Consider the following 21,166-nt stretch of genomic DNA (forward strand, 5'->3'; position numbering starts at 1 on the left):
AGTCACAGGAGTATAAAATTTGTGAAAATTTGTTTGTTTAGATGCTTCTTTTGCAATTGAACTCGATCTTAAAGAGTATGAAGTGTTGAAGAATTTGTAGTTCTGGTGCTTATTACATAGAGTAAAACATGTTCAATAGTCTATATAAGTTGCGATATAACCCAGAGAATAGCGGAAGAAAATACCAAGAAGAAAAAACTCAAGAAGAATGAGTAGACTATAAGTCATTGTTAAGCTTCGCTAGATATTGTTGCATCAGTCGATCCATGATATTTGTTTTGCTGCGGAGAAGGAAGAATGTATCTTCTGTTTAATGGAAACCAGGAGGGAGTGTGCCATTGATGAAGGACGAGAACATGGTCAATGCACGGCCAGGTTGATAGCTTGGCACGAGATGTCCTGCTCCTCTGACCGTCACAAATGTTAAGTTCTGGTATTCTACTGCGTAACCACCAACCTGGAGATATGAAATAATATCTGAAATTAAGAAATTGTAGGGTTTGAAGATCTTATAATGTCAATATCGTTGATTACCTCTCCATTGAAGAACCACGGGTACCATGCCGTTTTGACTGGTGTTTTGATTTTGTTGATAGCATATCTACTTGTCGTTACTGACAAAATATGATCTACGTCTCCACTGGAAAAGAAGAAGAAGAGGGGCTTGATCTGAAAATGATATTTATTTCGGGATTGCTAAAGTTTACATTATTAGTTTTATGGTGACTGATTCCAGCTTGTTTGATTTTACTTACCTATAAATCCAAACTCTGATGCCACTATGCATGAGTTCTTGGAAGATTGGTAGAACAGTATTCGGGGAGTCTTGCCAATAGCCGCCTATGTCATCACTGCACAAGTGAGGATTGAAGCAAGTGATCAAATTAATCGGAAAAAGGATCAGCAATTTCAATTTGAAGAATTAAATTGTTCTAAAAAATCACAGAATCTACTTACCTGCAAGACTCCCAGGAATGGGGTATATCTCTGACATTAAGTGCCTTTTGCACTTCAGCAGTGTTGAGGTAATTCTCTACGTAATCATCTGAGCATGGATCAAATCCATCTATCTGTTATGATACACAAATGAAAAAGTTATGCTATAGATAATTGCTTGTAAATTTGGGCATAGAATGCCGGTGAGCATGGTCTTTTATTTTACTTTTGCCTTGATTTGTGACACTTAAGATGTTGAATTATTTAGATTGGTACAAACACCGGGAACAAGTCATGAGTTAACCAATGGAACTTACAGGAAGGGAAGTATAGGAAGAGGAGTTGCAGAGTTGGGAATATGTGTTATAACTATATATATTGGCTTGACATGAATCTGCTTCACTTGTGTACTTGTCACAAGCTTCTGACGTAGACGTTTCTGTCGAGAAGTTGCAATTCTTGACAATTCCTTCATGGACTTCATCTGATATTAGTGCGTGCGTCCAATAAAAGTCGTATGAACCACTATTCCATGTTTCATCGTCAAGGAGGGCATTTCCAGTCTGAAAATCATGTCATATGCAAATAAGATAACATTAGTGGCCTAGTCAGTATTAAAAGAAGGTAAATATCATTTGACCAAGTTTAATTAGCTTACAGCTATTCCTTGCAAGTTGATGACAAGGTTGTGTTTTGTTTTCTTCTGAGATAAGATTAACTGAGCAAGTTGAGGTACATAGTGACCAGCATAACTCTCCCCAACAATGAAAAAATCGCGTTTTTTATATTCTGGGAATCTTTCCATCCAATTGAGGAGAAAGGTGAAACTGTCTTGTCTAGTTTTTTCGTCACCAGTGGTATAATCTGATGATGTATTAGAATAAGAGAATCCAACACCAGCTGGTGATTCTAAAAACAGGACATTTGCCACTGCATAATCATAGTCAAAAAAATGACATTGTTATTTATAGATTTCTGATTTATTTCTTCTTCCTGTACTGATGATAGATTTTGCTATGAAGTACCTTTGTTCCAGGCAAATGGGTTGAGCCACAATGTTTTTCCGTCTTCATTGACGCGGAATGGTCCAAGTTCCGCCATCCCTCCATTCCCGAATGAAGAGCAACCAGGTCCTATCAAATTTCATCCAAAAGTACCTTTTAAATTTGTGATTTTTAACATATCAATATGACAAGTTGATTTGTGTGTGTATTTACCTCCATTTAGCCACAAAACAAGAGGCTTGGTAGAAGGGTCATTAGATGATTCTGCAAAGTAATAGAACAAAGCTCTACCAGCATTAGCATCAACAGTTACATATCCTGAATATTGTGCAAAATTGATCCCTTTTGGTTGCCCTGGCAATGCCGAGATCTTGTCATTTTTCTTTGATCCTACCTGTGGCACTATGAATTTTGACACTGATCTCTGTTTATCAGCAACAGCTAGGCCTTGACTCATAACATTTCTTGTTTTTGTTCGCCAAGCCTTGAGAAATTCACGTAGAACATCTGCTTCCCCTGCGTAACATTGTTGGGCACTTAAGTAGCACAAAATTAGAGATAGAGGTAAAACCGAGGAAATGTTCATTCTCTTCCTTCCCAATTCAATGGAACAAGAAAGGATGAGTGATCGGTATTATATTGCCTATGCAAAACGTTGAGAAGGTCATCAGATATATTTTCTTGTACTCAAATTGGACTAACTTCTTTTGTCATTTGTTCTCTTTGGTTAAAAAGCCATAAACATTTAGCAGCTATAAGTTGTTTCGATCAGCCCGGGGAATTGATAAATTTAAGTAGTCGTACTACTAAATCTTAAGGAGATTGGTGGCTTTGATTTTTGGTGTCATTGTCAATCAGAGAGTGAAGATGAGTATTATACTGTCTGACAGTGTATATAACTTAGTGAAGTTTATTACTCCATTAAATACTCCTAGTTCAACTTCCACCCATGACGTGCAACATTTAATTACCTTGAGATGGAGAGTATTACTCCTTTCTATCTTTTATATACACTAGAGCGTGATTTGGTTGACCAGGTCATAAGAAATACTAGGGGTTGTTTCACATTTGGTAGGGAACAACTAATTCCAAAATTAATTATTACAAGATAAGTTATTTCGCACTATGTATATGGAATAACTCATCTCATTACTAAAATATAAATGGTGATATAAATAATTTAATAATTATCCTAATATCTCCAACCAAATGCAAAATAAAATGCACCTGAAATTATTACCGTATATCTTTTGATTGGCCTTATTAAACTATTGGCTAATATCTATAAAATTGAAGTTATATCAAAGTCCGTGAATTTAAGAAATAATGAAGACTAAGAAATGTTTACCAAATTGTCCTTCAAAAAAGTAACTTACTTTTCTGTCTCCTCATAAATGTATTAGAAAATTAAGTGAGACCAATTAAGGATAAAAGAGAAATTATACCTTTAAAAATACTTACCACATAAGGAAATGTGATATTCTTTTTGGGACTAACCAAAAAAGAAATGGGAGTATTTATTATGAATACGAAATGCATATTGAACCCCCTTTGACACAACTTATTAACTTGGCTCAATGGTCGAGGGATTTCAAATTCATCTTCAGGTTGTGGGTTCAACAAATTTTTAAAAGACTCGATAAAAGTTAAAAGCCCTCTCATGCCTGAATACAAACCATAAAACAGTAATATAATAACCAATTAATTCTACAAGTTCTATTCCATATGAAACCAGCAATCCTTTTTTCACAATGTATCTTCTGTTTAATCGAAACCAGGAGGGAGTGTCCCGTTGATGAAGGATGAGAACATGGTTAATGCACGGCCAGGTTGATAGCTTGGCACGAAATGACCTGCTCCACGCACTGTCACGAATGTCAAGTTCTGGTACTCTACTGCGTAACCACCAACCTGGAAATATGAAATAATAAATACTGGAAATTAAGAAATTGTAAAGTTGAAGATCAAAACTAATAATGACAACTTGATTAATTACCTCCCCTTGGAAGAACCACGGGTACCATGCCGTTTTGATTGGTGTTTTGATTTTGTCGATACCATATCTACTTGTTGTTACAGGCAAAATATGATCTATGTCTCCGCTGGAAAAATAAGAAGGATGAAGCAGAGTGTCTTGAGCTAGAGCCTAGCAGACAAATTTATTATTATAGTACGAACCTAATTCTTTGCTTGATTTACTTACCTATATATCCAAACCCGAATACCACTTTGCATGAGCTCTTTGTAGATTGGCAGAACAGTATCTGGGGAGTCTTGCCAAAAGCCGTGTATGTAACCACTGCACAAATGATCAAATTATATCCAAAAAGAGAGGGGCAAAGGTCACTATTTTGAAGAATTAAAATGTTTTTTTTGAAAAAGCATCTACCTGCAAGATTCCCAGGAATGGGGTATATCTCTGACATTAAGTGCCTTCTGTACTTCATCTGTGTTTAGGTAATTCTCTACGTAATCAGGTGAGCATGGATTAAATCCATCTATCTGTTATGATACACAAAAAAAAGAAGTTATGCTATAGATTGATTGAAATTTGGGCGTAGAATGTCGTTGAGCATGGTCTTTCATTTTTCACTCACTTTAATTTCTGACACTTTATTTAGACTGGTAAATACACCTGGAACAAATCAGCAGTTAGTTAGTGGAACTTACAGGAAGGGAAGTATAGGCAGAGGAGTTGCAGAGTTGAGAGTATGTGTTATAATCATATATATTAGCTTGACATGAATCGGCTTCGCTTGTGTACTTGTCACAAGCTTCTGAGGTCGATGTTTCTGTCGAGAAGTTGCAATTCTTGACAATTCCTTCATGGACTTCATCTGATATTAGTGCGTGCGTCCAATAAAAGTCGTATGAACCACTATTCCATGTTTCATCGTCAAGGAGGGCATTTCCAGTCTGAAAATCATGTCATGTGCAATTAAGATGACATTAGTGGCCTAGTTAGTATTAAAAGAAGATAATTATCATTTGAACAAGTTTAATTAGCTTACTGCAATTCCTTGTAAGTTAATGACAAGGTTGGGTTCTGTTTTCTTGTGAGATAAGATTAGCTGAGCAAGTTGAGGTACGTAGTGACCGGCATAACTCTCCCCAACAATGTAGAAATCACGGTGTTTATATTCTGGGTATCTTTCCATCCAATTGACGAAAAAGGTGAAACTGTCTTGTCTAGTTTTCTCGTCTCCAGTAGTATAATCTGATGATGTATTAGAATAAGAGAATCCAACACCAGCTGGTGATTCCAAAAACAGGACATTTGCCACTGCATAATTATAGTCACAAAAATGTCATTATTTATAGTTTTTTTTTCAGTAGTGATGGTAGATTTTGCTATTCAGTACCATTATTCCAGGCAAATTGATTGAGCCACAAGGTTTTCCCATCTTTATTGACGCGAAATGGTCCAAGTTCCACCATCCCTCCATTCCCGAATGAAGAGCAACCAGGTCCTAGAAAAAAAATGCACAAGGTCATAAGGTTAAGTTCGGAAGACAATTCTAGTAATTAGCGCAGTGTGATGTGTTTATTTACCTCCATTTAGCCACAGAACAAGAGGCTTTGTAGCAGGATCATTAGATGATTCCGCCAAGTAATAGAAGAGGGCTCTACCAGCATCAGCATTAACAGTCACATATCCTGAATATTGAGCAAAATTGATCCCACTTGGTTGCCCTGGCAATGCTGAGATCTTGTCATTTTCCTTTGATCCTACCTGTGGCACTATGAATTCAGACACTGATCTCTGTTTCTCAGCAACTACTACGCCTTGGCTAATAGTATTTGTTGGTTTTGCCCGTCGAGCCTTGAGAAATTTGTGTAGAACATCTATTTCCCCGGCGTAACATTGTTGGGCACTTAGGTAGCACAAAATCAGAAAGAGACTTAAAACAGAGGAAATGTTCATTCTCTTCCTTCCTAATTTAATGAAACAAGAAATGGTGAGTGATAACTCAACAATAACTCTTCTTTGCTATATATCCTATGCAAAATGTTGAGAAAGTCGTCAGATATTGTCTGTTGTAATCAAATTGGACTATCATCTTTGTCATTTGTGCTCTTTGGTTAAAACGCCATATATATGTGCATGTAACAGCTATTTCTTGTTCCTTAATAAGTTGTTTTAATCACTTTGGAAATTGACAAAAGGAAGTAGTCGTACTACTATATATTAAGCAGACTGTTGGCTGTCATTTTTTGTTGTTCTCGATCAGACGACGGCAAGGGCTCAATATAAGAGAGAATGAAGATGAGTATTACATTTAATTGTATACATAACTTAAACTCAATGAAAAATATTACTAGTACCTAGTAGTACTCCAACTATATATTCTGCATAACTTCTTTTCCCTTTTCTTCGTATTTGCGGGATGATGAAGCCAGCGGAAACAAAATTATTTGTCTTTGTTTAAGTTTGTTGGGTTTCATTTTGATTCATTTTTTGTTGAGGCAAGGGTTAGGGTTTGTGAATGTCATTTTTAAGTTAGAGGAGTGTAAAATTTGTGAAAGTATGTTCCTTTCGATGCTGATCTTAGTGTCCGTTTCTGATAAAGCAATGCAATTAGTCATTTGGAATGACATATGTTAAAGTGAACTATGAGAAAAACACTACTCCATCATTCATACTACACGTCTCATATCATAGGAGGAACATAATTGGTAGTAGTTCTACAAAATTAATGTTCCTTATGAAATCAGCTTTCCTTTTCCTTTTCCCCCTCAATAATCTTCTCTTCTGTTTAGTGCAGATGAGGAGGGAGTGTGCCGTTGATGAAGGATGAGAACATGGTTAATGCACGGCCAGGTTGATAACTTGGCACGAAATGTCCTGCTCCTCTTACCGTCACAAATGTCAAGTTCTCGTATTCTACTGCATAACCACCAACCTTGAAAGCAAAAGATTATATGAAATTATTAATTTATATACATACATGATATTCTGAAAATAGACATAGCACATAGAGTTGAAGAATAATGACAACTTTGTTACCTCGCCTTGGAAAAACCAAGGGTACCATGGTGTTTTGACTGGTGGTTTTATTTTGTTTATGGCATATGTACTTGTCGTCACAGATAACATATGATCTATGTCTCCACTGAACTTGTTAAAAAAAAAGTCTTGAGAAAATGTTTATGACTTGTTTTGAAATCACTAAAATTCAGAATTGTTTCTGATGACTGCTTCCTTGCTTGATTTACTTACCTATAAATCCAAACCCTAATGCCACTTTGCATGAGCTCTTGAAAGACTGGTAGAACAGAATGCGGGGAGTCCTGCCAAGAGCCGAATATGAAACCACTGCACAAGTGAGAAATGAAGAAAAGCGAAATTAATCCCCAAAAGATAATAATAATAAGCCTTAAGAATGAAAATGTTTTAGAGAATTGAATGTATTATTACTTGCAAGAATCCCAGGAATAGGGTGCATCTTTGACATTAAGGGCCTTTTGTACTTCAGCAGTGTTTAGGTAATTTTCTACGTAATCAGCTGAGCATGGATCAAATCCATGTATCTGTTATGATACACAAAAGAAGAAGTTGCATCAAAAAATTTTAATAGAAGGTATGTAAAATCTACTGAGAGGTGTGCGTATTGGGGCGTAGAATGTTATTGTGCATGGTATTTTTTTCCTCTTACCATGTTCCTCACCTTAATTTGGGCACTGCAAATATATCTTTTTACTCAATAATGAATGAGAAGTTAGCCAGTGAAACTTACAGGAAGGGAAGTATAGGCAGAGGAGTTGCACAGTTGGGAATATGTGTTGTAAGCATATATATTGCCTTGACATGAATCTGCTTGCTTAATGTACTCATTACATGCTTCTGAGGTTGTCTCTGCCGAGAAGTTGCAATTCAAGACAATTCCATCATGGACTTCATCTGATATTAGAGCATGGGTCCAATAAAAGTCGTATGTACCACTGTTCATTGTTTCGTCATCGATGATGCCATTTCCAGTCTGAAATCCATGCCATATGCATGCAATTAAGACGCGGACGCAATATAACTAGTGACTTAATCAGGAGAAAAAGAATTTAGTGACCATTTGAAGGTTAGCTTACAGCTAATCCTTGCAAGTTAATGACAAGGTTTGGTTCTGTTTTCTTGTAGGATAAGATCAGTTGAGCAAGTTGAGGCACATAGTGGCCAGCATAACTCTCTCCAGTAATGTAGAAATCTCGGTGTTTATATTCAGGGAATCTTTCCATCCAATTGATGAGAAAGGTAAAACTATCTTGTCTGGTCTTTTCGTCCCCAGTAGTATAATCTGATGATGTGTTAGAATAAGAGAATCCAACTCCAGCAGGTGATTCTAAAAAGAGGATGTTTGCCACTGCATTAGTTCACAAAATTGTTGTTAGTATTAATTATTTAGATTACTCTCAATTGTGATTACAGATTTTGCAGAAAAGATATGTGCAAGTACCATTGTTCCAGGCAAAAGGGTTGAGCCACAAGGTTTTTCCATCTTTATTTACACGGAATGGTCCAAGTTCCATCATCGCTCCAGCCCCAAATGAAGAGCAACCAGGTCCTGTATATTAAGTATGTATAGCACAACAAAGTAACATGACAAGTGCGCCAACATAGTTTTTAGAGCAGCAGCAGAATGAATAACACAATAAAGAGACGAAAAATGATTTTATTTAACTCTTCATATGTTTGCATGAAACTAGTGTTGGAAAAAACTTTCTTCGACTTGGCAATTGGGGTAGTATGGTGTGTGTATTTTACCTCCATTTAACCACAAAACAAGAGGCTTGGTAGAAGGATCTTGAGTTGATTCAGTGAAGTAATAGAACAATGCTCTACCAGCATCAGCATCAACAGTAACATATCCTGAATATTGATCAAAACTCACACCACTAGGTTGCCCTGGCAATGCTGAGATCTTGTCATCTTCCTTTGATCCTACCTGTGACACAAACACTGCTCTCCGTTTCTCAGCAGCCGCTAGGCCACTGTTAATACTTGGTGTACTTTTCACACGTCGAGCCTTGAGAAATTCCCTTACTACATCTGCTTCTCCTGCATAACATTTTTGGGTGCTAAGGTAGCACAAAATTAGAGAAAGACTTAACTGTAAAACAGAGGTAACTTTCATTTTCTTTCTCAACAAAATTAGAAAGGTTGATCAGTGTTCACTCAACAGTAAATCTTCTTCATTATTTATAGAGTATGTAAAATGTTGAGAATCTCATCCTTTTTTTTTTGTGTATTGAAAATTAGATTGAAGCTATTGTATTGACATGTTTGTTCTTTGTGCACATCTGTTAAGGAAAACGTTAATAGGACACTTAACAGAAGTAGTATATATTAAGGAAATTGTTGTCTTGTAATTTCTATCTTTTTTCTTTAGATATTTTCGTTTGAATTTAGTATATTGGATCTACTCTATGAATGAGAAGAGAATTGAGACTCTCTAGCTCAATCTCTCCCAAATTTAACTCATATGTTGCGAGAGATTAGCATAAGCTGCTGATTATAGTGCCAAACAAGTAGCTAATTAATCAAGGTCATTTTTCATATACTATATGTTGAGCCAAATGTATTTAGCATTAATCTATACATCCAAACACTAAAGCCAATGTAAAATACATTAATTAGTAATACTGTGTTCCTGCAGTGTTCTTCCAGTTTTTTTAATACAATTGGCTGTTGCCTGGACGGGGTTTGGTCAAAGTTGGTGTTGAGTCACATATCGATGGGATGAGATAAATTCATATTTTAGATTAGTATTTGTTAGTTTTTGAAGTTGAATTAGGTCCAACGATTAATTTTTCTCTGACTCGGTGATAAAATAAAACTGGATCATGAAATAATACTTTGATCAATTAAATATGTCCAATTATTATTAAAATGAGTTTGAAATGGAGTTGCAATAAGCCCAATCCCCAAATGTTAAAAGTGATTGGCAAAGAACATATTCAACAAAGCAAAAGCTCTACGTGGTTGAAATTGTGGAACTTGATGCCCTGCTCCCCTAACTGTTGCAAAAGCTAATCCATCATACACCACCATATATCCAGCTACCTGCAAAAAATTAAAAGATAAGTAAATTAAATAGTTCGTAACATTTATTTTTACATCTGTCTTAGCCTATAGTTGGTGGGAGGTGATAAATATCCCATAGAATTAATCGTGGTGTGTGAAAACTGGCCTGAACACCATCCCGATAAAAAAAAATTAATCAAATAAGAAGGACTTACTTCTTTTGTATCATCATGCCAAACATGCCAAGGTTTGATGACTGTAAGGTTCATTGCGCTAATGCTATAACGAGTTGAAGTTACTGAAACTACTGCATCTACATCTCCACTGTTTCCACACAAAATAAACAAAGTAGCATTTTATAAGCATAAACTAATTAAAAACGATTATTTATAATAAGCTAATCCAATAAAATTAATTAATTACTTACCTGAAAAGAAGTATCCTGAGACCAGATGCAATTAGTCTATTGTATATTGGAAACATACTTGATGGACTATCCTTCCATGTCAGATCACTAACATATACCAAATGAAAGTAAAAAATCATATACGTAATAAATAACACTCTCTGTCCGTATTTATTGTCCACTTTCATATTAAGATAACAATCATTAATATAGTGAAGTTACAAAAAGGATGAATTAAAAACTTAGAAATTTTCAAAGAAGTTTAAATGAGGGTATAATAGAAAAAAAAAAGATTGTCCTTTCTTGATTTGTCAAAATGGACAAATAAATAGGGACATCTAAAAGAGGAAATATGAACAAGTAAATAGAGACAAAGATAGTAATGTTTTAACGTGTATATATATATATATACGCTGACAATGTAAAAACCTGCAAGATTCCCAACGGTTAGGAAGGTTGGCATGCAAGGCCTTTTGAACTTGAGGAAGATTGAGATAATGGCGGACATAATGTTGTTCACAAGGATCATATCCATTTTTCTTGAATATTCTTCTTCTTGATGACGATGATGATGAATCGTCGTCATCAAGGGGACAAATTGGACCATAGATGTTGTAAGGATCTATGTTTCCAAACTCAGTTTGAGCTGTGCTTTGAAATTGTTCACATATTTTTGTCTCATCAGTTTGGGTTTTGCAATGTTGTTGGATGCCTAAATGAGTCTCATCAGAGATTAGTGCATGACTCCATAAATAATCTAATTGCCCTTTCTCATCTGTTACATCGTTCATTATGCCATTTCCTATCTGCATCCATACAATTAATTATTTGGTTTTCAAACAAATAATAATGCATTCTTGTAGAGACGAGTAAATGATCGAATAATATTATTTTGTTTATGTGTGTTAGTTTGATTTAACATGAAATTTAATTAAAAAAAAAAATTGGATGTATATTCTAGTCTTAAGTTAAAGGTTTAATACCCCTTAAATTTGTCAAGATATTTCATGTAGATACTTGAACTAAGTCTAATTTTAATTGAACACCTCAACCCTAATAAAGTGTTTCAATTAGACATTACTAGTTTAAATTTTGAAAGAAAAAAAATTGTATATAATTTTCATTCGTCTATTAGATAGTTAACCATATAGAATATGTTAATATTTCTTTTAATTATATGTCTCACCTCAATAAACCTTTAAACCTCAGAAATTTTCTATTTGAAATTGATGCTTATAATAAAAGGAGAGGATAATTGTAAAGTTAAAATCCTTGATTGGAACTCAAACATTCTTTTTTTAAAAATATCTAGTTAAAATTTTCAATTTCTGGCATGCATGTAGTTTGTGGTGGTTTAAAACTCATTTGTCATGGTATACCATATACAAGTTATATACATATGATATTATATAATAAATAAAAGTAAGGGTGAAGAATAAAATGAAAATACTACCATGATTCCTTTGAATTGGATCTTGGAGTTTGTGGTTGCTAGCATATTGCTCTTGACAATGATGTCTGCTAGCTCTGGCACATAGAATCCTGTCATCATTTACCTATATTAGCTGTCTAATTGACTACTCTCTTAGATATAATAATTGTATAACAAATATAGCCAAAATTTTCAATTATGATGTCTATTTCTGCTTTGGGAAGAGGACATAACTACATTGTATAAATGCTCAGACAATTGTCTCTCATAAAGTGGTCCTTAATTCTTACAAATTTAACATCTTATTTGACACACACCAATCATGGGCTCTCACTACTAGAACCATCGATCCAATACTATCTTCTTCTTTTTTCTTTTAATTTTCTACTCCCTCTGTTCGGATTTACTTGTCAAATATTTTTTATTTTTACTTTTCATAATTGACAAAATCAAGAGAAGACCAAAAATATTTCCCTCAATTTATTAACGTTGAGTTAATGTATTTGAAAAATATTGTAGGACACTACCAATTAATAGCGAGGAGTAAAATAAACTCATTATATCAATTATTGTTTTTCTTAATAGATGCGTCAAGTCAAAATTTGACAAGTAAATCTAAATCGAGGGAGTAGTTAGTACTCCTCCCTTTTGTTTGTTCTGATTCGATATGAAATTTGAGAAAATAAAAAAGACTTTTTAATTTTATGGTCTTAAATGAAAAATGCATCAAAAATATCATTTTATCTTATAGTATTAAACATGTCATGTGAAAAGTTGAAATTAAAAAGGTGTCAAACATATTCTGTTTTAAATGACTAAAAAAAGTAGGACAAATAAATTGAAATGAATGGAGTAATAAATATACCTGCATAACTTTCTCCCATGATGTAAAAATCCCTGCTTTTGTAATGTGGAAACCTCTTGAACCAATTCACTAGAAACCTATATGCATCTTGAGCTGTCACACAATGACATAGTTTGTAAAGTGATTTAAGAGTTAAATTTTATGATTTAGACTGTCAAATTAATTTTTTTAAAATCAAATAATTAGTATTATTTGGAGATTAAGGTTAGGGGGTGTAGTGTAGTACCAGTCCTCTTGTCGCCTGATTGTGCATAATCTGAGCTAGTATTGGAATAGGAGAAGCCAACCCCTGCTGGTGACTCTAGGAACATCACATTTGCAACTGTATAAAATATATATATATATATTTAAAAATTAATAAACATAATTTCAATAAAAAAAATTTAAAATGTTATTGATAATCGATGGTAATAGTGATGGTGATGGCTTATGGCAGTAGTTGTGGGTGCCGATTGGAGAGGGTGTTGGCTAATAAAGATGTCAGGGTGGGTATATATGTAGTAATTAGTGATGATATGGTGGATGATATGATATATAATAGTGATGATGAATGACGATTGTGGTTGACGATATATAGTTACGACTAATGATGGTGATTGATCGTAACGATTGATTGTAATACGATAGACAATAATAATGACTGTGACTGATAATTAATAATGGTAAATAGGATTTGATTACCTTTGTTCCAAGCAAATGTTCTGGAATAAAGGGTTTTACCATCAGGTTTTACACCAAAAGGGCCAAGCTCTAGCATGGCTCCAAAACCTAATGATGAACATCCTGGACCTGCAAGTGCAACCCAACAATGTTTTTTCATCCAATTATAGCCATACAAAATGACAACTCTTATCTTCATGTTCTAACCAATACTCCTTTTTAGTCGATATTAACCGAATTTGTGAAATAATACGCATTCATTACAGAAAAATAATTAGGACATAATTGTACACCGCTTTTCATTTTACCATTTTAGTTATTTTCGAACGAAAATAGAAATAGTTTCAAAATAAAATCATAAGTATGACTGTACGAGCAATTAGCTCTCTTAAATTTATCATATAGAAAATAAAAATACTGGTCAAAAACAAAATAAACTTTCAAGAACTCTGTTCAACGTTGAATAATTTCTTTATTTTAAACATCGAAAAAAAACTCAAAATTATTATGAAGTACTAGAGGAGGTATTTTTTTTTTCACTTTTTACTTTATAAAAGAACAATACGAATAAAGCTACCAATAATTCTCAATTTTACGTCCCCACTTATTTACTGACTGGAAATGTTCCTCGGACTATTATATACCTTTTCGAAAATTAAATGGTCATATATCCCTCCTCTTCATTATAAATAATTTTCTAATCTTCCAAATGAATAATTAAAAAAATAATAATTAATTTCAAATTCATCCTAATCTTATAAACGATCTGAACAAATTTCTAAAAGATCTTCATACTTCTTAATTAAAATATTGAAGATAAATACAGGATAAGTAAATTAGTCAAATACCTCTCTTCTCTAATCTTATTATCTATGATTTTTCTTATAAACATGTCAATTGTCATACCCTTAGAATTACTTATTCTGAACGGGCTTAAGACTTGAGAAAAAAAATAAGTATTAATTTTCAGGTTAAACTAAAATATTAAGTCACATAAAAGATAATTATCCCTAAGAATGGATTAGTCAGCTGAAAAATAATGTTAAGTCACGTGATAAACTCATGACACATTTCTATATTAAGTAATAATATAATCGTAAAATGTCTATTTTAATTTTAATAAAATAACTTACAGTCATACAAACATTTATCATATCAACTTATTTTAGACCATAATAAACAAAATTCTTTTTTCCTTAAATTTTATGTACAGTCAAACTAATTACGCATCAAAGTCAAATCATTATACTACTAGTAGTCAACTAAAATACAGCAGATATATGTGCACACTACATAAATGGAAATATTGAAACAAAAACAAACATAAAAGAACTACAAGTCATTCTACTGCCAAAAAAAATAAATAATAAAATAGCGACAGATTAAATTTCATAGCTAAATAGTAAAACGAGTAATTTCACCTCCATTTAGCCAAAGAACAAGTGGTTTAGAAGAAGCATTTCCAGAAGCAGATTCAGCAAAGTAATAAAAAAGACTTCTTCCATTTTTTTCATCAACATTAACATAACCTGCATACTGATTAAACTTCACATTTAATTTTGGTTGTCCTGGAAGACCATATTTTATCAAATCATCCTCCATATTTCCAACATGTAATTCTTCTTCATCATCAATATCAAATACAATGTTTTTAGTCGACCATGTTTCATCCTGATAAGAATTAATCACTCGAGAACGTATTTTCGAACGACGCCACGACATTAATCTACGTGCCTGATTATCAATTTGGAAGCCATGGACAATTAGAACATGAAAAATTAATGTTACAAGAAAAAAGAAGTTCAATTTTGTGAGGAACGTGTATTTCATGTGTTGCTTCTCCATTATTTTTGTGTTTAGTGTATTTAGTCACACTATGGTTATTTATAAGGAGAGAGATATTTGGACAAGTATGAATTATTTGAGGTTAAATTTGTCTTTTCGACAGAAACTTTATAAAAATGGATAATCATATATCTTATCTTTAACTCAATTATTATTCAAGATGCTCTTCATTGCAGTCTCATATATATATATGTAACCACTCACTTATTAACTAATTTTTTTTATTTTTTTTTAAAAGAAATCACATTTGTTTTTTCTGGCGAAGGAAATTGCTGTTGTTCCAGCAATTTTACCGTTTTGGTTAATAAAAAATTTTATATACTGTTTTAAAATTTTTGTTAATATTTTATACCCTTAAGGCTTCGGACTCTGATTTGTTCCACTTATTTATATCAAAGTCGTAAAGCTATCACAAATGGAATAACAGTTTTGCTTGGAAGATTTCTTTCGTTAGTTTTAACCATTTTCAATAATGGATAAGTTTTATTACACGTAATCACAAATCTTTTGAATAATATTTTTGTAAATATTTCTTAAAAAAAATCGCGATAGGAGCTAGGGGGTAAAAACGAAAACTTGATTATGCGTCTCTATTTATATGTCCAAAGCATAAGAACTCTTAGATTTGGACAAAAGTAGTATGCACTCATATTCAAGTTGAAAATGATATTTAAAAATTTTAAAGTTATTTTAAAATTTTTGAAGTAATATAGAGTTACAATTGTGCAAAACAGTTTGAAGTTTTTTTTTTTATGTTCAAACAACTTTTTAGAATAAAATTCGAGAAAGAAGTGAACTATTCATAGGTAAACGGGACCTAAATGTGACACACGAGTGTGATTTTCAACATCAACTTTTGCTTTTTTGTGTGGCGTAGGAAGAAAGATAAGTCTACCACGTAAAAGAATTTTCAAATTATTTGTAATGATGGCTTCTATTAATCCAATTTTGACCCATCCAAGATAGTTAGTCGTACTTGGCTATTGATAGACACTTGACCAATAATTTGCTCCGCATATTAAAACAACAACACGAGCAAAAATACAATTTTCTATCAAGTGTGGAATTCATATTTCTTTTCTCATTAGGCCTTTCTGGCACGTAACCTAGATTTTTAATTAGTAATTAAGAATGAAAGAGTATTTTCCGTCAACTACAACATTTTAACGATGGAGGGTTTCTACTCTCACTTTGGGGCTTTAAGTGTCACTTTTGCAGTTTCAACCTTTTGAGTCGCAGGGAAAAAAAATCTATGCAAGGACTTAAACTGAAGTGTATTGATTTTGATGAAAGAAATACATATCAGCTGCATATCCAGATCTTATTTCATTGCTCATTTCACCCAATTAATAGACAATGTTTAAAGGCCAATCGATAAAAATTGAACAAATCGAAAAGATACGCCTCTGATGAAAATATTGATCTTATATAGTCTCGTATTTTTCACCATTTCATAGCATTACGACTACTCGATTATGGTCCTATACATGTTTCTGACCTATATTACAATAAGCACCAAACTAATAAAAAGTAGTCAATGGCCAAACCGTTTCTAGTCACAAAACTAGGATTGATATATTGGAGAACTTACAGCTATTTGTGATTCTGCAAGAAAGTTCCCTCATTTCTTGATCCTAGGCAGTTTGTGAAGTCTATAAGAAAAATATAAAGTCAGACATCAATAAGTTTAAAAGGCAGCAGAAATCGAAACAAGTTTTCACCAATCATCATAGCTCACATCTCTAGGTATAACGTTTCACATAGCTTGGACTCACTAAGCATAAATCAAATCCAGCTACAAAATTCTCATCAAACACTATATGCTTTAATCTTTTTAAGTCAATTTAAATTTAAAACCCCCAAAGAAAGAGTGTTTTGGCAATGTCTCATTTAGCAGCGGTTGACTACAGTTCAGCTAACAGGCTGCTGATTCCCGTAGCCATTAGAGGCTGCTCCAGCAGCATACATGCCAGAATCCTGATTTTGTGATGCACCATATCCATATCCTCCATAATTTTGCCTTCCATAATAGCCGCCCCCATTACCAGAATCACTTCTCATCTGCAAAAGTAGAGACAAATAAACAGGTTATAAAAGAAGATAATTTACCACAACAACAAATTATAAGACTGAAGATTGCAGCCGGCGAAAGCTTCAATAGATCAAAATCCCCAATACAAAGACTACTAAACTAGGAGAGCATGCAGAAAGATCACATGAACACGTTGCCATTGGGACTCTTGAATTTCCAATTACCCAAAAGGAAATCAGAAGGAATTAAGATTGTACGAAACAGGAATAGCAATCAAGAAATTATGAATAACCATCCAAAACAATTCAAATTGGCCAAAAACTTCATATTCTGAAAAGATTTACCATTAGAAATCTTTTATAAAAGTATCAATCCCCAATATAAAAGATTTGATCATTTTGGAAAGGGGTTGACTTCTAAAGCGACTTGTAAAACAAAACCATTTAAAGATTTCAAACAAGGGACTAAGTATGTGAAGTTGAAAAGGTTCTGAAGAACATTCAATATAGACGAAGGTCAACATTTGAAAGGTAGAATTGTAAAAGATTTGATCATTTTCGCAAAGGGACAACTTCTAAAAGGCTGTGCAGAACTGAACTGATCACCTGCCAACATTTAATTGTTTTATTGAGAAGTCAGCTAATATCTCTTTTTTTAAAAAAACTAATTTGATCAGACAGTTGATATGAACATTGATGTGGGAAATACCTGCTTGTTTGCTGGACTTCGCCCCCAGGAAAGACGAACTGCCTGCTTGCCGATTACAGCCCCACTCAATTTTTGTATCGCCTCCTGAGCAGAGCTCCTATTAAAACATAAAAACCCAGAAGGTGGTTAAGACTTCTTTTTGTTTTGCTTGGGACAAAATTCATTTGAATAATTGCACCAAGAAGGTACTGATATGTACAGCAAAAAGACCTTTTAATCCGTTTCACATGTAGAGAACTCAACTAAAATATTCAAATCTTGATTTTACTGCACTTTGCAACAAGAAAATATATCTTCTTCTGTGTGCTGCATTTAAAAATTTCAGAACAAGACTACACTATTTTATACTATATTAATAACCTAAAACTTTGTATCTTTTTTCTTTACAACCGTACTGTTTGGTGACCAGATCAGCTTGTGCACACCTCGACTAACCACACAGCTTTAAAAAGAATAAGTTGACAGAATGCTATATTAAAACCATGGACCAAAAGGAAGCAAATCCAAACTTCACTATCTTATTTGTTATCAACTTAACGAAAATATGAGATTAATACTCCGCCCGTAAGCAGTTGTGTTCACTCTTGGGCAATTTCTCAAGAATCATAAACCAAACCAAATAACAGAGATCCTTAAACATAAAGAACTCATATTTTAACCCAATATCTAGAATCAATCCAATTACTTAAATGGTACACTATCGAAGGAGATTAAATGACAAGGATAGTGAAGTTATCTACCACTCAATGTCCATGCCTCAAGACTCGTGGCATCACTTCTCTTAGTTTCCCAGATAATGATGCGCAAAATAATTCACTACTACTCACCACCTAGCATTTCAAGTCAAGCATTACAGAATGTTACCTGTCAGAAAATTGTACAAAACCACATCCTTTTCCGGCAGGTATTTTCACTGAGACCACTTCCCCAAACTGAGTAAAGGACTGCCTCAGTTCCTCGTCAGTGACATCAGAATCAAGTCCTCCAACAAAAATCTACCATAAAGAAAAAGTTAGACCAACTAACTATTGTTCTATAAGTACTAGTTGAATTGGGAGTTACTCCAATTAACTAACTTATGACCAACTTCCACAAGAAAATGGACCAAACTTACTGTCGTGTTTGATGAATCACCATCAGACTGGGATCCATGGGTTGCAGCACCATTTGATGCATATCCACCAGATAATATCACAGCTGAACAAAAAGAGTAAGCAGTTCTGACCTCAATAAAAAAGTTGAACATGACATCTAAAATTTGATGCAAACATGGAACTGCTGGCACATACATAAGAAATAACTGGTCACAATAAACCACAACAAGAAAACCAAGCTCAATAAATCTAGAAAAATTTGGTGCATCCAGGATAAAAGTAGCAGTATGTCTGTTTTACTTGGTTATTGACAAGAGAGGCTGTTTTGACACAAGAGAACCTCAAGAAGAGGAAATTTTCTTTGTGTTCCAGATGTTACCTTTGTGGTGAACAGGTTGAGACAGTTAGCCATCTGTTTCTACAGTGCAGGACAACTACTCAGTTGTGGAGAACCTTTGTTAGCCTTAGGGGTATTAGTTGGGTCATGCCATGCCTAACAAAATAACTCATTTGCTATATAGTTGGGAGGAAGCAGGAGTAGGAGCTGCTGACAAAGACAGATGAAGGATTGTCCCGGCTTGTATCTGGTGGACAATATGGAAGGAAAGGAATTCAAGATGTTTTGAGAGCAAAAATTGTGATCTACAGATGATCAAACTTAAATTGTGTTAGACTTTTTTGTTTCTGGTGTAAACAAATATACTTGGAGGACACTGACTCAATTATAGACATCCTAGGGTCTCGTTAGAAGTAGAGTCAGTTAGATGTCTTTTTGATTTTGCTGTAAATATGGTTTCAGTGCAACCCATGTACTGACTTGTCAATAAATACAACTGATACCTTCTCAAAAAAAAAAAAAAAAAGTAGCAGTATGCTTTTCACCTCTAACTTGTTCAGCCAGGTAGAAAAGTTGATGCTGTCTTTGCTCTAAACAACACATCCACTACATTTGTCAAGCTTCAATTTGGCTAAATTCTGGATTTAACTAGAAAATGATCAACTGTTTTATGTTTCTTTTTTTATTTGTCATATTTTTGGTTTTTCGGAAGATAAAATTCAAAAATTTAGGAAGTAGCCAAAGGATTCTAAATGATGCAATATTAAAGTCAACAAGTTGCAATACTACATACCTTGAGAAGAAAATTGTTGCTGTGCTGATGGTTTCTTTGGGGTAGCAACACCAACACGCATGGGCCTGCTGGAACAATATATACCATTCATTTCAGTCATGGCCCGAGACCTCTCGCTTTCATCACCAAACCTTACAAAGCCATAGCCTTTTGAGTGGCCTGTGTTTGCATCTACTACTACTTTTGCACCTTTAACAGATGGATATCTACTAGCGAATGTGTCACGTAACATTGTGTCAGTAACATCAGAGGCCAAATCTCCTACAAAAATTGAGAAATCAGAACCAGTTTCTGCACGCTTTTCACCAGCGCTGAAGGCTGCCCAATTTAAGCGGAAAGGTTGCTCGGCATTTGGCATCATTGTGCCATTGTAGCTCTGTAGCACTTTTTCTGCTGCTGCGTGACTATTGAACTCAACAAATCCATAACGCTCTGACTGACCAGTTTGCTTGTTTCGAATAATTTTCACAGAAATAACCTGCATGATTTCATGGTCAATTTCTAGCACAGAGTGCATGCCTAAATTGGAAACCAAATAATCAATTCTTGTAGACTATACTAGTATTGATGTATAAGCTGGAAAAAGATATTTATTTCAATTTTTAACTACAAAAGAAAGGGTTTCCCACATATTTACAGTCTAAGGCAAAGGAATTCCAAACTAAAATTGTTAGAATTATTCAATCAAATGTGGTGGGTCCAACTTGGAGTCCAGCGGCAGCTCTAGTCTCCATTTTGAGGATGGAAAAGCATCTCTCCATCCTCGCTACTCCATTCACTAGTGTTTTGCCATCGAACAAAACTGTAAGAATAAAGTATCTTGCTTCAAGTTTTAATATCCGTAATTTTCCTCGAATATTCATTAATTATTTTCTTAGAAGAAAAGAAAATCAGTTGATTTTCTTGGCAATTACATAACAGTCCATCTGCGTCTTTGGTTCTTTTGTAGTCGTATAATCCTCTACTCGAACAATCTTAACGGAAATTAGTGTGAAAGCTTCTTCCTTTCCTTTTTTTTTTTGGGTGGGTGGGGGGGG

The 21,166-nt window shown here is 34.0% G+C and overlaps 3 protein-coding genes across 3 annotated transcripts in view; all 3 read right to left on the bottom strand.

Annotated features, from left to right (window-relative positions):
* Positions 1-139: 139 nt before the first annotated feature.
* Positions 140-6,432, bottom strand: LOC107026257. The gene is made up of 17 exons (XM_027913951.1): positions 5,493-6,432; positions 5,303-5,410; positions 4,952-5,223; positions 4,611-4,856; positions 4,330-4,442; positions 4,144-4,239; positions 3,937-4,042; positions 3,707-3,851; positions 3,510-3,604; positions 2,154-2,559; positions 1,962-2,069; positions 1,595-1,866; positions 1,254-1,499; positions 958-1,070; positions 756-851; positions 535-640; positions 140-457 (listed from the first exon to the last, which is right to left on the bottom strand). Exons 1-17 carry the CDS (start codon positions 5,863-5,865, stop codon positions 311-313), a joined length of 3,048 nt encoding a protein of 1,015 aa, XP_027769752.1. The 5' UTR covers positions 5,866-6,432; the 3' UTR covers positions 140-310.
* A 142-nt stretch (positions 6,433-6,574) lies between these two features.
* Positions 6,575-15,278, bottom strand: LOC107026266. The gene is made up of 17 exons (XM_027913952.1): positions 14,742-15,278; positions 13,342-13,449; positions 12,887-12,982; positions 12,661-12,753; positions 11,817-11,905; positions 10,793-11,169; positions 10,385-10,471; positions 10,173-10,281; positions 9,868-9,996; positions 8,698-9,097; positions 8,390-8,497; positions 8,025-8,296; positions 7,679-7,921; positions 7,360-7,472; positions 7,162-7,257; positions 6,949-7,054; positions 6,575-6,844 (listed from the first exon to the last, which is right to left on the bottom strand). The coding sequence occupies exons 1-17, from the start codon at positions 15,163-15,165 to the stop codon at positions 6,698-6,700; spliced, it is 2,997 nt and encodes a 998-aa protein (XP_027769753.1). The 5' UTR covers positions 15,166-15,278; the 3' UTR covers positions 6,575-6,697.
* A 1,569-nt stretch (positions 15,279-16,847) lies between these two features.
* Positions 16,848-21,166, bottom strand: part of LOC107006053 (polyadenylate-binding protein RBP47) — a 6,639-nt gene continuing 2,320 nt past the window's right edge. Inside the window, exons 2-6 of the mRNA XM_015204702.1 lie at positions 20,130-20,607; positions 19,020-19,102; positions 18,770-18,900; positions 17,906-18,002; positions 16,848-17,226 (exon numbers count right to left, since the gene is read on the bottom strand). Of these exons, the coding sequence (XP_015060188.1) occupies positions 17,077-17,226; positions 17,906-18,002; positions 18,770-18,900; positions 19,020-19,102; positions 20,130-20,607 (939 nt within the window). The 3' untranslated portion in view covers positions 16,848-17,076. The remainder of the gene's footprint in view (positions 17,227-17,905; positions 18,003-18,769; positions 18,901-19,019; positions 19,103-20,129; positions 20,608-21,166) is intronic.

The sequence above is a fragment of the Solanum pennellii genome, chromosome 1 (genome assembly GCF_001406875.1).
Source record: "Solanum pennellii chromosome 1, SPENNV200".
In the NCBI taxonomy this organism is placed as follows: domain Eukaryota; kingdom Viridiplantae; phylum Streptophyta; class Magnoliopsida; order Solanales; family Solanaceae; genus Solanum; species Solanum pennellii.

What these genes read in the sequence shown, in the direction of transcription:
- LOC107026257 (XM_027913951.1), bottom strand. Translation starts at nt 5,865, where the DNA reads ATGAACATTTCCTCTGTTTTAAGTCTCTTTCTGATTTTGTGCTACCTA. An exon ending in TCAATTTGCCTGGAATAATG is followed by an intron (nt 5,224 to 5,302) that starts GTACTGAATAGC and finishes ATAATTATGCAG; the next exon opens with TGGCAAATGTCCTGTTTTTG. An exon ending in ATCAGAGTTTGGATTTATAG is followed by an intron (nt 641 to 755) that starts GTAAGTAAAATC and finishes CTTCTTTTCCAG; the next exon opens with TGGAGACGTAGATCATATTT.
- LOC107026266 (XM_027913952.1), bottom strand. Translation starts at nt 15,165, where the DNA reads ATGGAGAAGCAACACATGAAATACACGTTCCTCACAAAATTGAACTTC. An exon ending in CATGGGAGAAAGTTATGCAG is followed by an intron (nt 11,906 to 12,660) that starts GTATATTTATTA and finishes AAATGATGACAG; the next exon opens with GATTCTATGTGCCAGAGCTA. An exon ending in AACCGTTGGGAATCTTGCAG is followed by an intron (nt 10,472 to 10,792) that starts GTTTTTACATTG and finishes GGTATATGTTAG; the next exon opens with TGATCTGACATGGAAGGATA.